The 14,182-nt window shown below is 36.9% G+C and overlaps 1 protein-coding gene across 8 annotated transcripts in view; it reads right to left on the bottom strand.

The window, feature by feature from the left end:
- Positions 1-14,182, bottom strand: part of marchf8.L (membrane associated ring-CH-type finger 8 L homeolog) — a 140,926-nt gene that overhangs the window by 19,840 nt on the left and 106,904 nt on the right. For 5 of the 8 annotated variants that reach the window (NM_001094772.1, XM_018224582.2, XM_041568547.1 and 2 more), the window contains 1 exon segment: positions 1,522-1,572. The exons of the other annotated variants lie outside the window; for them this stretch is intronic. In NM_001094772.1, the coding sequence (NP_001088241.1) occupies positions 1,522-1,572 (51 nt within the window). 8 annotated transcript variants of the gene reach the window in all.

Consider the following 14,182-nt stretch of genomic DNA (forward strand, 5'->3'; position numbering starts at 1 on the left):
CTAATCTTTCAATGCAGGCCCTCTCCTATTTATATTCCGGTCTCTTGTTTGAATCAATGCATGGTTGCTAGGGTAACTTGGACCCTGAAATTGCAAACCGGAGAGCAGCTGAATAAAAAGCTAACTCAAAAAAGAATAATAAAAAAAATAAAATAATAAAAAACGAAAACCAATTGCACATTGTCAATATTGCACTCAACATCATACTAAAAGTTAACTCAAAGATAAAACAACCCCCTTAAGCCAAACACATCTTATCATACCTTAATTATATGACTACTCTTACACTATAATAAGACTATATATGTCCCTCTTTTGCTAAATCAGTGGTGTAACAATAAGTTACATGGTCGTATAGCTGAACTATGTATCAACCACAACCCCACTCGATCCCCAACTGCTGTAAATATATTTGTTTCTCATTCCTTAAACCCTTTGTTTAACCCATCAGGGAGAAGGTGAGATAATCTGCACAGAAATGCTATTTTCAGCAAACATTCTTGATGTGTCAGCCAGCACTATGAAGTCCCATATGACAAGTGCAAAAAAAGATGCATGGGAATTGCACTATTCGCATTAATGTAATGATTCACACCAAAAAATATGCTATGTCAGGATGTAAATTTGACAAAGCTAAAAATATAACATGAGAGCAGTGCCCCAATTATCGAGCCTATCTGGATTCAGAGCTACTGGCTCCTACACCGGGTTTAACTAACTATGGGAATAAAAGGCACTGAACTTTGTAGTTTTGAAGAGGAAAGTGAAGGCAAAGGTGTGAAGGTGCTAAAACAGAGCTACGCACAAAAATCATTTGTGTACCAAATCATTACATGAATCAGAAGCACTTGGATTCCTAAGCACAAGCCTCTCGTGAAATTACCATGGTCACGAATGTGGAGGAACATCATCATCATTTATTTATAGAGCGCCGACAAGATACGCAGTGCTTTACCTTAGTTATAACAAACAGGGAATACATGGTGGATAACAAGGATTACTGAGTACAATAGGATTAGAGGGCATACAAATTAGAGTTTACAAAGTAAAGGGTACAATTGAGACATTTTAGAGGATTTTAGAAACAATTTGTGATATTTGATACAGCAATGATTGAATAATTAAGGTACATCGAATAAGCTTCTTTAAACAGGTGGGTCTTGAAGAAGCGCTTGAAAGTTTGGAAAGAAGAAGAAAGTCTGACAGCTTGAGGCAGAGAGTTCCAGAAAAAAGCAGAAACCCGAGAGAAGTATTGTAGACGAGAATGGACAGAAGTGATGAGAGGAGAAGCAAAGCGAAGATCAGAAGCAGAGTTGTGTGAAGGAGTGTATTTGATTGTATATCAGTGTAACATCAGTGTATATGTATATGCTCAAAGCTACGCTACAGTCCCTGGGATAAACCATTTGTTTTAATCTTTCATTCAGCAGACCTCACCAATGTCTATTGTTCACAAGAGGCTATTGCTAACGCAACATTTAAATCTTACACATTTTAAATATTTAAGATAACCTTGATTACCTTGGAAATATTGCTGGAACGGCTGACTGAATGCCCCAGAGTTTTCTCATTCTGCAAGAGAAAGCAGGTAATAAAGATTATGATTAGACACTATTAATAAACAATGAAAGAAAGCATTGAGTGAGGTTTCTAGTCAGCCATGAATGATGAACTGATATCTCTTATTGATGTACTGAATAACAGGGTCTTTCAAGGCTCAGAACATTTTTGTGCCACCTAATAATCACAATATCACACAACGTGATAACTTGCTAGAGATGCGTTAAAGGAATCTAGGATGTCAGCCAGGCAGCTGGTTCAATATCCCTCTCACCTGTAACTTATAATCTTGTTGGGCATGAGGAGAAGAGTATTTATAGAGGCTAAACTAGAAACCTGTTACATTAAAGATGAAGTATAAAATAGAATTAGAACTATATATACAGCCTACATTTAGGGCAGTGATAGAAATAGGCTAGAAGGGGAGATAGCCAGTGCTGAGGTTGTACAATGCAGCCAAATTCATGAAGCTTAGCCTCAATATCAACTGCAATAACCCAATTTAAGCTTCTCTAGAAAAGTAATTGTTATAATATAATCACATCAGTATGTGACCGTGCCTTTTAAATATGTTATGTTTGATCTTGTTTTTCCAACAAATGTTAAGATTTAATTGCACTCTTGATCTTTTCTCATGTGAAAGACCATGAAGGTCTATCATATATATATATTATGAAGGTCTCCAGCTGTCCTTGGCCTGCAACCCTTAGCATCCATACCAACAAGAGACTGCTGATGTATGCCTGGAATTACAATAAGCCTGCCGAAGGACTATTGGTGCTGGAAACCCCCCACCCCCCCAAAAAAATTTAGGTTCTGTGGGTGAGACAAACCTGCTGTATTATATTTTAGTGTTAATATATATTCTATATGCAACATAATATAATAGTGCTGATTGCAAATGTAAAAATTACAGACACAGTGATTTTTCTGCATAGTAGGTTACAAGCATGCGAATATTTGGTCCATTGGTTACTTTGGGTGAACAAATATATGATATTATCCAACGGCCTAGCTAGAAATGTTTGGGACCCACGGCAAATTCGTTTGATGTGACAACCCCTCAAACAATGTATCTGTTATCTGGAAAACCGTTATCCGAATTATAGGAAGCCATCTCCCATCGACTCCATTATAACCATATAACTCATATTTTTAGAAATCATTTCCTTTTTCTCTGTAATAATAAAACAGTAGATTGTACTTGATCTAAACTAAGACACAATTCTTACTTATTAAAGGCAAAATAATCCTATTCGGTTTCCTTAAAGGGGCTGTTCACCTCTGAGATAACTTTTAGTATGATGTAGAGAGTGATATTCTAAGATACTTTGTAATTGGTCTTCATTTTTTATTTAAGGTTTTTGAGTTATTTAGCTTTTTATTCAGCAGCTCTCCAGTTTGGAATTTCAGCAATCTGGTTGCTGTGGTCCAAATAATTCCAGCAACCATGCACTGATTTGAATAAGAGACTGGAATATGAATAAGAGAGGCCTGAATAGAAAGATGAGTGATAAAAAGTAGCAATAACAATACATTTGTAGCCTTACAAAGCATTTTTTGCAACACCCATTTGAAAGCTGCAAAGAGTAGAACAAAAAGGCAAATAATTATAAAACGATAAAAAAATAATGAAGACCAATTGAAAAGTTGCTAAGAATTGGTCATTCTATAGCATAGTAAAAGTTAACTTAAAGGTGAACCACCCCTTTAATGTTCAAATTATTTTTAAGGTATTGAGATCAAAATTATAGAAAAATCCCTTATCTGGAAAACCCCTGGTCTCGAGCATTCTGGAAAACAGGTCCCATACAAGTATACATTGAAACTACTTATCTGTCATGGTCCTCTACATTCATGGGCCCTCAGCAGTTACAGGATCTGATTCTAACCTACTTTTACGTCCCTGAAACATTCATAGTAATTCCATTCATCATAATGAATACATTTGAGCGTTAGAAACTCCAAGGACTATGCCATAAACAACCTCTAAAACTGTTTGGAGAGGGAGCATAAAATAAAGACACTGCTACCCAGCATTATTACACAGAAGATACTGTAAGTACAGGTTGTACAGTGGATATCTCATTACCCCAGTCCAGCAGTAATATTAAAAGGAACCCAAGCCTGAACATTTCATATAATATGTATTCACATAGAATTTACAGAAAATGCCTGAGCTGCTCATGTATATAACAGAGACATCGTATGGACAATTGATTCAACAGAAAGAAATATATTCCATTATGTGCCAGTACATTTACTTCTTTGTAGACGCTGAGCTGAAAACCTGCTGTCAGCACTTCTTAATTGAAGGACATGTTGTGCTGCACCATAAATTTGCAGCCACTATAGCTAAAAAATCCAATGTCACAACCTTTGATCTCTGAAAATTCTCGAGACGTTGGCTAGATATTTTCTGCATGGAATAAATGTAATTGGATGGTTCACAAGGCAACAAGCTTCTATTGCACAGCTATCAAGATCCCTGCCTGTACTGAAAAGCTGAGATATTCACATGTCTATCAAAGTGTGGAACTGAGGAAGATACACAAACACAAGCACTCTCACGGGTCTATTGCTAGCCATGCGCCTATACTTGTATACTTATTACCTATAGCAGTTATTTTAGGGCACAGTTAGTAGGTGGAACCTGTGCTAAATAATATGCCACCCATTTGATATGCCAAATAGAATCTTTTATGGTATCAGGGAGTTTTATGAGGCTTATTTACTTACATGGTTACATGCAGATGAACACTAAGAATTTTCAACAAAAAGTCACAATTCAAGGCAAAGAATCTCACAGGATAGATTAACCAATTGCCAATGGTCCATGGCTGGTAGTAACATTAAACAGGGGGGGTAACTACAGAGGAAGCAGACCCTGCGGCTGCAGGGGGGGCAGGAGGTAGAGTCGTGCACCCGCAGGTTACCCCCAAAAATTCTGCTGTACCCTGCAGGTTACAGGTAGAACTACTGGGTGCGGGTATAGACGCGGGTCAGCGGTTCTGCAGGTCGGGCCACTGGTCTTCTCAACAGCGATTTTTACTCCTTTTTTTCTGATCATGCCTACTTGCGATGATGTCACTTCCGGTTTACAATGACAGCACTTCCTGTTTTACTCCTTTTTTTCTGATCATGCCTACTTCCGATGATGTCACTTCCAGTTAACCACAGCACTTCCTGATTCTTGATGGTCTGCGGGTCGCGGTTCCAGGTTGCGGATACGGTACTTGCGGGTCTGGTAGCGGGTCCAAGTGGTTAAGAATGCGGGTTGCAGGTCCGGGTTGCAGATTGCAGGTACGGGTCAGGCACGGGTTCCAAAAAATGGCCCCGCGCAGGACTGTAGCAGGAGGTATAGAGGAACCCATAGGGCCCTAATAAATTAGCAATTTCAATATATATTGGTAAAACAGGACAACCTCTGTATATGGTGGGGCCTTAAAATGTATTTGCTGTGGGCCCAGTAACATCTAGTTACGCCACTGATCATTAAACAGGCATTTTAAACTAGTTATTCGTTTTGACTAACCGACGACAACTCCAGATCATTGTTAAGAAACAGGTATACAGTTTCCCTTTCTACCAAAATGTCTACAAAATCTTACACAAAAATGAATATTATGCAAATCCCACAAAACCCCTGCTTTTCATTATTATTTAAAAACAGCATGTGTACTGATTTCTGCATGCTAAAGTTTGGAAGGAAATATTGTCAATAATAATTGTGCAAATAATAAGATATCATGAGCACTTATAGCATAAAGTCATCATCAACTAATAAATGAAACATTTACTGTATGTACACTATATAACTCACTACACAATTATATACATGTATGGGATCCAATTTCCGGAAACCCGTTATCCTGAAGGATCCAAATTATGGGAAGGCTGTCTCCCATAGACTGCATTTTAATCAAATAATTGAATTTTTTTTAGAAATGATTCCCTTTTTCTCTGTAATACAGTAGAACCCCTATTTTAAGTTTTTCAGGGGACCAGAACAAAATGGTGTAAAATTCAGGAAAATATAAAATCATGGAAAAGTATTATGTATAGTATATAGTGGGATCACAAAACAACAAAGTAAAATGAGGGAAAACTTAAAATCAGGGGATGTAAAATTGAGGTTTCACTGTAATAAAACAGTGAACTTTCTACTTGATCTAACCTTAAGATATAATTAATCCTTATTGGAGCAAAACTATCCTGCTGGGTTTAATTAATGCTTAATTAATTCTTTAGTAAACGGTATAGAGATCCAAATTATGGAAAGACCCCCTATCTGGAAAAAGTCCAAAGCATTCTGGAAAACATAACAAAATACAGATCTACCTAGGTGTGTTGTGTGTGTCAATAATTAACAACCTTTACCCAAATTTTACAAGATGCTCATCAATGCAGTATTTGATAGAAGCAGGGATATTTTGGGTCTCTGTTTCGATACATAAAACTCAACATGTCATGTCAGCATCACCAGCCCATATTACAGAGCTTAGTAGGCAATTACCAGTTCACAGCTGTTACAATGATTGTGCAATTAAAATCAAACCAGAAAATCTCTGAATAAAGGAAAGACCTACAAAATGACATTGTATCCCATGGATAATGACCATATGTGTTTACATTTGGTATCTTAAGACCTTCAGACTTCAAGTCCATCTGTACTGTGTTAAAGAGCTTAAACCAAATAGTGACTGACCCACAAATATGTACCCAATCTACTAACACAGGCTAAAGCTGGCCATAGACGCAAAGATCTGATCGCACGAATCGAGGATTCATGCAATTTTCGGACCGTGTGTGGGGAGTCCCGAGATCGGTCGTTTGGTCGATAAGACAGGTTAAAAGATTTCTGTCGGCTGCTGATAATATCCCTGCGTGTATTGCCGATTGTACAATTTTCAGAGGGAGACCAGCTTTGGTCGGACATAACTTTCGTACGATTGCTGTCAGGGGCAGAACATCGGCTGATCTGTTCTTTTTTACTTTATTTGGTCGGAATGGTTAGTGGCAGGTCGGGAAATGGGAAAGTCCGATCGTATGATGATTCTTATGATCGGATCTTTGCGTCTATGGCCAGCTTTTAGGTTCAACAGAGGAATGGAACCCCCTCTCACAACAGAGCTTGGGCACAAGTAGTACACTTAGTAGGACAAGTCTCATTTTACAGAGATGCTTTTCAGACAGTAGAGTGCAGATATGGATCCATCCAGTGAATGGACTGCACTGCAATTCAGGTGTCCTTTGTCACCCTATCTAATAAAGATTATCGTTAAGCTAACTTAACCAAAGCATTGACACAATGAATTTCCTGCCCACTATTAGATCGTAGTTGTAACAGATGGCACGACCATAACTCCTTTTCCAGATGGCTGATTCAGAAGGACTGCATCTCAAGTCAATCCATTCAGTATCTCAGAAATCCTGTGTCGATTAGAGAATTTAGATGGTGGATTAGATATGAGCTGCTCCACCTTTAGATATCAACGCTTCATTCTGTGCAAATCAGCTTTATGTCGGCTTGTGTCTTATGTTACTAGCTCTCTGATATCAATAAACACATACGTACATACAATAACAATTTAATGGAGGAAACCTATAGATCTCTTGATCCTAAGTAAATGAGGTTTAGGTCTGTGGCATAAGATACCATGAGATGACATGTGTCCATATGTTAGACACTCTGCTGTCCAGTTTATTTCTGAACAATGGCTGTTTCTTTTATAATGTATAAAGCTCTTTGTGTATAACTTGAGAAAGCATTGTAACCAAAGACGTTATGATCTAATTCAGAGGCACCATGTGCCTCTGCACCTGTTGCAGAACTATTTTCCCCAGAATCCATGTAGCAAAACAGCATGAGCTTGAGAGACCCACACTGATCACCCAGCATCTAATGTCTCTTTCGCACTGCTAATAATTCACTATTTTATGTAATGCTACCAATGTGGATCTAACCCTGGGTGCTGAGTGACTCAACATTTCCACATTTAGCATTTGTTTTTCTCTTAGGCAAAGAGTAATTAGACCTTTACATTTTCATGTTGGTTTAGATGCAGATGTTGAGTCGAGTGCGAAGCTTCGTTTATGTGGCACAGGCAATTAACCTCAGTTAAAGTACATCATTTTAATTGCAAAAGGTTTGCATTTAAAAACCAGCTCATGGGAATTTACAGTTTCAAAAGCCCACCATGTCTTGCTGCAATTTATATATTCAAAGGCTCTAATTAATTTTACACTCTGCAGATAAAATAACCATCTTAAAACAACAGGTAGTTGCATTAAATCGCCAGAGGTCCATTATTACCTATGCCACCTAATTAATTTTGTTGGCACTGTGAATAGGCAAAATGACATTGATTTGAATTGGTATAAACATTAAAGCTAACAGTTCTAGCCTTTGCGCTACTTAAATTTTATATTCCCTCTGTCTCTCCAAAATATACATAATAACAAATTGTTTGGTCCAATGTTTCTAATGTTACCGCAAAAGGTTTCCTGAGCAATAAAAGTAGGCTCTACAGCCGTGATCCCCAACCTGCATTGCTCATTTACCCATTGGATGTTCCTCCCAGTGGACTCAAAGCAGGTGCTTATTTTTGAATTTCTGCTAAGGAAGCAAGTTTGATGAGCGCATATTGATGCAGCCCTCATCTGATGGGATTGTTTAAGCTTGTTTGGCAAATATCAATGCTCCTTGCATGGAATACTCATAGGAAATACGATCAGGCTAACTAGCAGGTATATAGCACAGTACAAACTTCATATTATCAAACACGTAATACAAAATATTACTGTTATTCTGACTTACACTTTCTTTTAACTTTAAACACTTATTTGCTGTTAATATGGCAAATTAGTTATAATTCTGGGGGTTCTGTGAACATACAAAATCAATCACTAAGGGAGGGATTTGCTCAGCTCCGAATTCGTGATTTTTTTTTTTTAATAAAATTGGACTTTTAAAAAATCATGAATTTTTCAGAATTTATTAAACCCAGAGGATGGAAAAGTCAGAATCAGATAATCCGATCAGAAAATCCGGCATCTCAGACCTGTCGAGGTTGCATATAAGTCAATGGGAGAAGTCACAATGATTTTTAGATGTGCGCTGGGTTTCATGCAATACCCCGAAGTTTTCAGGTGAAAAATAAAAAAAAAATCATGAAAAATCAGAAAAAATCATGAAAATCTGATTTTTTCCTGCAAAGCAAATTTTTGGGAAAATGTAATATCAGAATGGTAAATTATAATTCGAATTTTCAAATTTTTCTGGTGTCAAAACTCACAAATTCGAATTTAAAAGCACCAACTCGAATGTAAAATTTATCACACCTTGACCATGGAAACAGTTCTAATTCAATTATTCACCATCTAAACCTGCCGAGTTCATTTACAAGTCAATGGCAGAGGTCAGTTGAACCATTTGAATATGTTAATAGCCTTTCTGACATTCAATTTTTTCGGATGAAAACTTGATTCGAATTAGATTCGAATTAGATTCGAATTCAATTCGAATTTTCCAGTCTGGACTATTCGATCGAATATTAGACTTTCAAGGTTTTTTTTGTAAATAATCTCCCATTTCAGTTGTGAGTACATTCGAATTTAGAAGAATAAAAGAAAAAAAATTTCACATAAATTTGAAATTCGACCTTTGATAAATAACCCCCTTAGTTTCATAACTGTATGTCTAGAAAATTTTATTGTTTTTCAATTGGAGGATTTTATATATTATTCCAAACAAAATATGCTTCATCTTTTAGCTTCAGGAAATTAAATTACAGAGTTGTCAAACATACTCTATTTATAACAATAGAAAACTTAAAATGATGGGAAATTTGCCAATCTGATTTCCAGTTAAATGCTGGACAAAGATCAAGTGGATTTTCAACAGAACATTCCGTGTCTTTTGTTTAAAGGGCTAAACTCTAAAGGCTCTAGTCTCCTATTTACATATTTAGTATACACATATATACACAAAATACATGCCCGTAACATTACACAAATTCCAAACGTGTTACTCTATAAGAAATTGAATGCAGAATTTCGATTAAGGCCATACAAACTGATCTAAAATGAAATCCAAATAATGTGCACCTTAAAGGAACAGAAACACCAAAAAATTTAATTGTTTTAAAGTAATGAAAATATGTAATGCTGCTCTGCACTGGTAAAACTGATCTGTTTGCTTCGGAAACATGACTATAGTTCATATAAACTAGCTGCTGTGTAGCAAGGGCGGAAATTGAAAAAAGTCTATATGGCACAGGATAAATAGTGGATAACAGATATCATTATGTTCTACAGAGCTTATCTGCTGCTGTCTTTTCTCCTTTGAATGGCTGCCCCCATGGCTACACAGCAGTTTATTTATATAAACAATAGTAGTGTTTCTGAAGCAAACAGCAATTTTACCAGTGCAGGGCAACACTGCATTATATTTGTATTACTTTAAAACAATTTCATTTTTTGATGTTACTGTTCCTTTAACAGAGGAGCTGCTACCATGAGGCAAAGTTGCTTCAGGGGGCATCCTGCAAGTTACATTCGGAGGCAAATAGCTGCTCCTGGTAAGTTAAAGAGCTGAAATTTTAAATTTGGCTCTTCTAGTGGACGGACCTGCTCCAAGGCTCAGAAAGGTAAGTGTGGTTAGACAGCACCTGAAAGGTCACCTCAGGACAGGCAGGGGCCAAGTAACACCCCTGCATCTCAACATGAAGTACTCCTGAATGCATCATTGAACAGAAACCATGATAAAAAAGGGCTTATGCTAGGGTCTAATCAAGGTGGAAAGGAGCAAATCTGAAAAAACAGAGGACCCCCAAGAAGCAAATTAATTCTTAAGGATCATATTGTCAGTGTTGACTGGCCAACCAGGATACCAGGAAAATCCTGATGGATTAGCGAGCCATTCTGACCTATTTCTTGCTCGTCTCTATTTTTGTATGGGAACAAAGAATAAAAAGAGAGAGAAGGGTAGATTATTTAAAGAAAACAGACTATACGAATAAAGAGGTTGAATGAGGAGTAAAACGAGTCTAAAGAGTGGGCCTCTGGTCTAATGCCTTTCTAGGTGGGTCTCTGGTATTTTAGTCCAACACAGCATTCTTTTTAACCACCCCATAACCCACCCACCCAAAAACCTACTTGTGATTTCAATCCCAATATACTGTATTTAAAGGAGTGGTTCACCTTCAAACAACTAGTTGTTTTTAGATAGATCAGTAGAAATAACGACTTTTTCCAATGACTTTCTATTCTCTATGTGTGGCCATTTTTCTAATATTGAAGTGTCAAGTGTCTTTTTTCACCTTCTGAAGCAGCTCTGGGAGAGGGGGTCGCCGACCCTGTAAACTGTTCTAAATGGATACATTTGGTTGATACATTTCTTATCTTTGTCTCTGCTGAGCAGAATCTCTGGGTTTCATTACAGGCAGCTGGTAGAATTGATACAATAGTTGCTAATACTCCAGAGAAATGTATCAACTAAATGTTGCAAAATTGTAACAGTTTTGAGTCTGCACTTGAAGTCCTGAGCTGTCAGACTCAAACACCAGAGACATGAACATTCAACTTTAAACTTAGATTTTGGAAAACCAGTTAAAAAAGAAATAATGGAAAGTAATTGAAAAAAGTCTTTATTTCTGGGGAAACAACTGAACTGAAAAAAGTGTTTGGAAGGTGAACAACCCCTTTAAGAAATAAAGAATGAGAGAATATCCACTTATTATTCTTCTGTATATTTACTGAATATATGCTCAAAATGAACCATTTTGATACAAAAACAAATTTAATTAAAAAGTAAACAGTTTTTTCTTATGAGAATCTATTTCAGCAGATTTTCATGAAAAGTCTTGGCAATGCATATCCCCGGCCAGCTTGGCACAGGTGTGGTTATTGCCCAGAATTGTGAATGTAAATTGGAGTACAGTCAAGTAAGAAGTAATTGATTCTGCATTGTCCTGTGGCAAGTATCTAGAAGTACTGATATAAAGAATAATACAGCTGCAGCCATTTGACAGAAAGAACAGATATTTGTGTAACAGGAAATACAGAAAATGTGACAATATTGATTTTACACCGTTTCAAGCAAAAGTATGCTTTTGTGATTTATGGTTGCATGGTGCATCACAACTATATAAAAGGTAAGCAATGCACCTATATCCCTCCTGATTAATATAAATATAACACCTAACACATGGGCTCTCTAGGATTGGGGGGGGGGGGCTCTGCAAATGCCCCATTATTTCCCAATTCACTCCGACAATCTGGACAGCAAAAAAACGATTGAGAGCTATATATTTCTTCATTAGATGTACAGTGTAAGTCTTAGGGGAGGCACATGTATCAAAGGTCGAATTTCGAATTCATGTGAGTTTTTAAAAACTCCCCTAAACTCCCATAAATGTAAAATTAGACTAATCGAAATTTATTTTAAAAAAAATTAATTTTTCAAACTTGGATGATTTAAATTGATCCGAAAACTCGAATCAAATTCGGTTTGAATTTAAAAAAACTCGGTTTGAGGTTTTTTTCCTCCGAAAAAAACTTGAATGTCAGGAAGGCTTCAAACAACTCCAAATTGATCCCTGGACGTCTCCCATTGACATAAACAGCAATTTGGCAGGTTTCAGGTGGAGAATAGTCGAATTCGGGCCAGATTATGATAAATCTCAAAAATCTAATTTAAATTCATTTTAAAATCTAATTTGACTAACTCCCTAGTTGAATATCACAGTTTTGACCATGAAACAAAATTAAAATTTGAATTTTGTATTTGACCCTTGATAAATCTGCCCCTTACTGTTGACTTTTAAAGCACACTAAGGGGCATATTTATCAAAGGTCAAAGTTAAAAAAACTTTCGAACTTCGAATTCAAAAAGACCAACCGAATGGAGGTCGAAGTTTTTTGGGGTCGAAGTGGGCCGAATTCGACCTACTTGAAATCGTACTTCGATCGTACTTGATTCAAAGTTTTTTTTAACTTCGACCTTTCGATCTCCCAAACTCCCTCAATTGCCTCCATACAGATTGTAGGAGGTCCTCATAGGCTAAAACAGCACTTTGGCAGCTTTTAGGTGGGCAAAAGGTCAAAGTTGAAGTTTTAAAGAGACAGTACTTCAAAAAAATTCGACCTTCGAATCTTGAAGTTTTTTTTCAACTTCAAATCGAAGTACGACTATTCCCTAGTCAAAATACACAAAAAATAGCTCGAAATTCAAAGTTTTTCACTTTGAAACTTCACCTCGACCTTTGATAAATCTGCCCCTGATAGTTGAGGCTTAAAGGAATGTTTTTATCTGCCAAGCAGATCCTCGCCTCTCTTCCTTTGCTTCCTGCTTTGGAAATATTACATAAAACTTTATCTAAATGCTGAAAGAGTTCCAGTCACAGCAGTTTGTAAAGACCTCTGCAAATTCCTTATGTCACTAAAGTACAATCTGAGAACAATCTCAGAGAAACGTAAACAATGGCAAAACATGGTTCTTTTACAACCAAATTTAGGATATGAGTACTTGAGGATTTTACATAATTGATGTGTTCATAGGGAAGGTGTTTCCTTGCTAACTCCTGTGGATACATATAAAATTCTGTTTGATTTTTGGAATGACAGCAATACCTGCTGGGATAATATCATTTTGTACATGACATCACTACATTAAGAGGACAGATAAACAAGAATTTCTTTTTATAGCACAGCGGCAGAGCATTTAAAGCGTTATTTAGCATTATTTAGTGTATTGCTTTTAAGAAAAAGAATTCAATATAGTGATTGATAGGGAATCGCATTCTTGCATTTAGCACTGCATGCTTATTATATATTTCATTACAACAGATTTCTATTTATCAGCGAACAGATAAAAAGTTGGTTTTAGTGTGATCATCTAGTCAAAGGACACATTTCCTAACAATCTGAACAGCTGCATAAGTAAAAGTGGCCATACACAGGCAGATAAAAGTTGCTGACTCAGTCCTTCCAAATCAAGGGGCATATTTACTAAAGGGTGAAGTGACTAACATGGCGATGATTCGCCAACGTGACGTCGTTTTGTTACTTTGCCAATTTACTAACAGGTGCAGGCGTCACTTCCCTAGCGAAGGAGATAGACGCTAGCGTTGCTTCACACTCTAACGCCAGGCGAATTTTCGCTCTGGCGAATGGTCGTTACTCTGCAAATTCACTAAGATGCGGATTTTACTGAATGTTACCTCTTTCACCAGACTTGTCTTCACCAGCTCAGACGAGCCGAAGTGCAATGGAGTGCATAGGATTTCCTCAATTTTTAGTGGAAAAATCTTCCCAAAAAAAAACTGGCGTCTTTTCCTTTTTTCAGAGTGATAGCCTGCAACAGTCCTTAAAATTTTTTTTTTGGGTAACCGTGTTCCCCCCATACATTTTCTAACATATGGAACATAAACTATACAGTGGGCTCATGTGTAGGGCATTATAACAACTCTATTTTCTTTATTAAGGTTCCCTGGACTTGTGTAATGTAATGTATTTGCTGCAACATATACGTCAATATAACTTTATCATTTCCCGCATATGCAAATTAGCTTGAGTGAAGACCTCGAACGAAGTTGCACTAGGCATAATTGAAGCTAGC

This window comes from Xenopus laevis, chromosome 7L (genome assembly GCF_017654675.1).
Source record: "Xenopus laevis strain J_2021 chromosome 7L, Xenopus_laevis_v10.1, whole genome shotgun sequence".
Lineage (NCBI taxonomy): Eukaryota > Metazoa > Chordata > Amphibia > Anura > Pipidae > Xenopus > Xenopus laevis.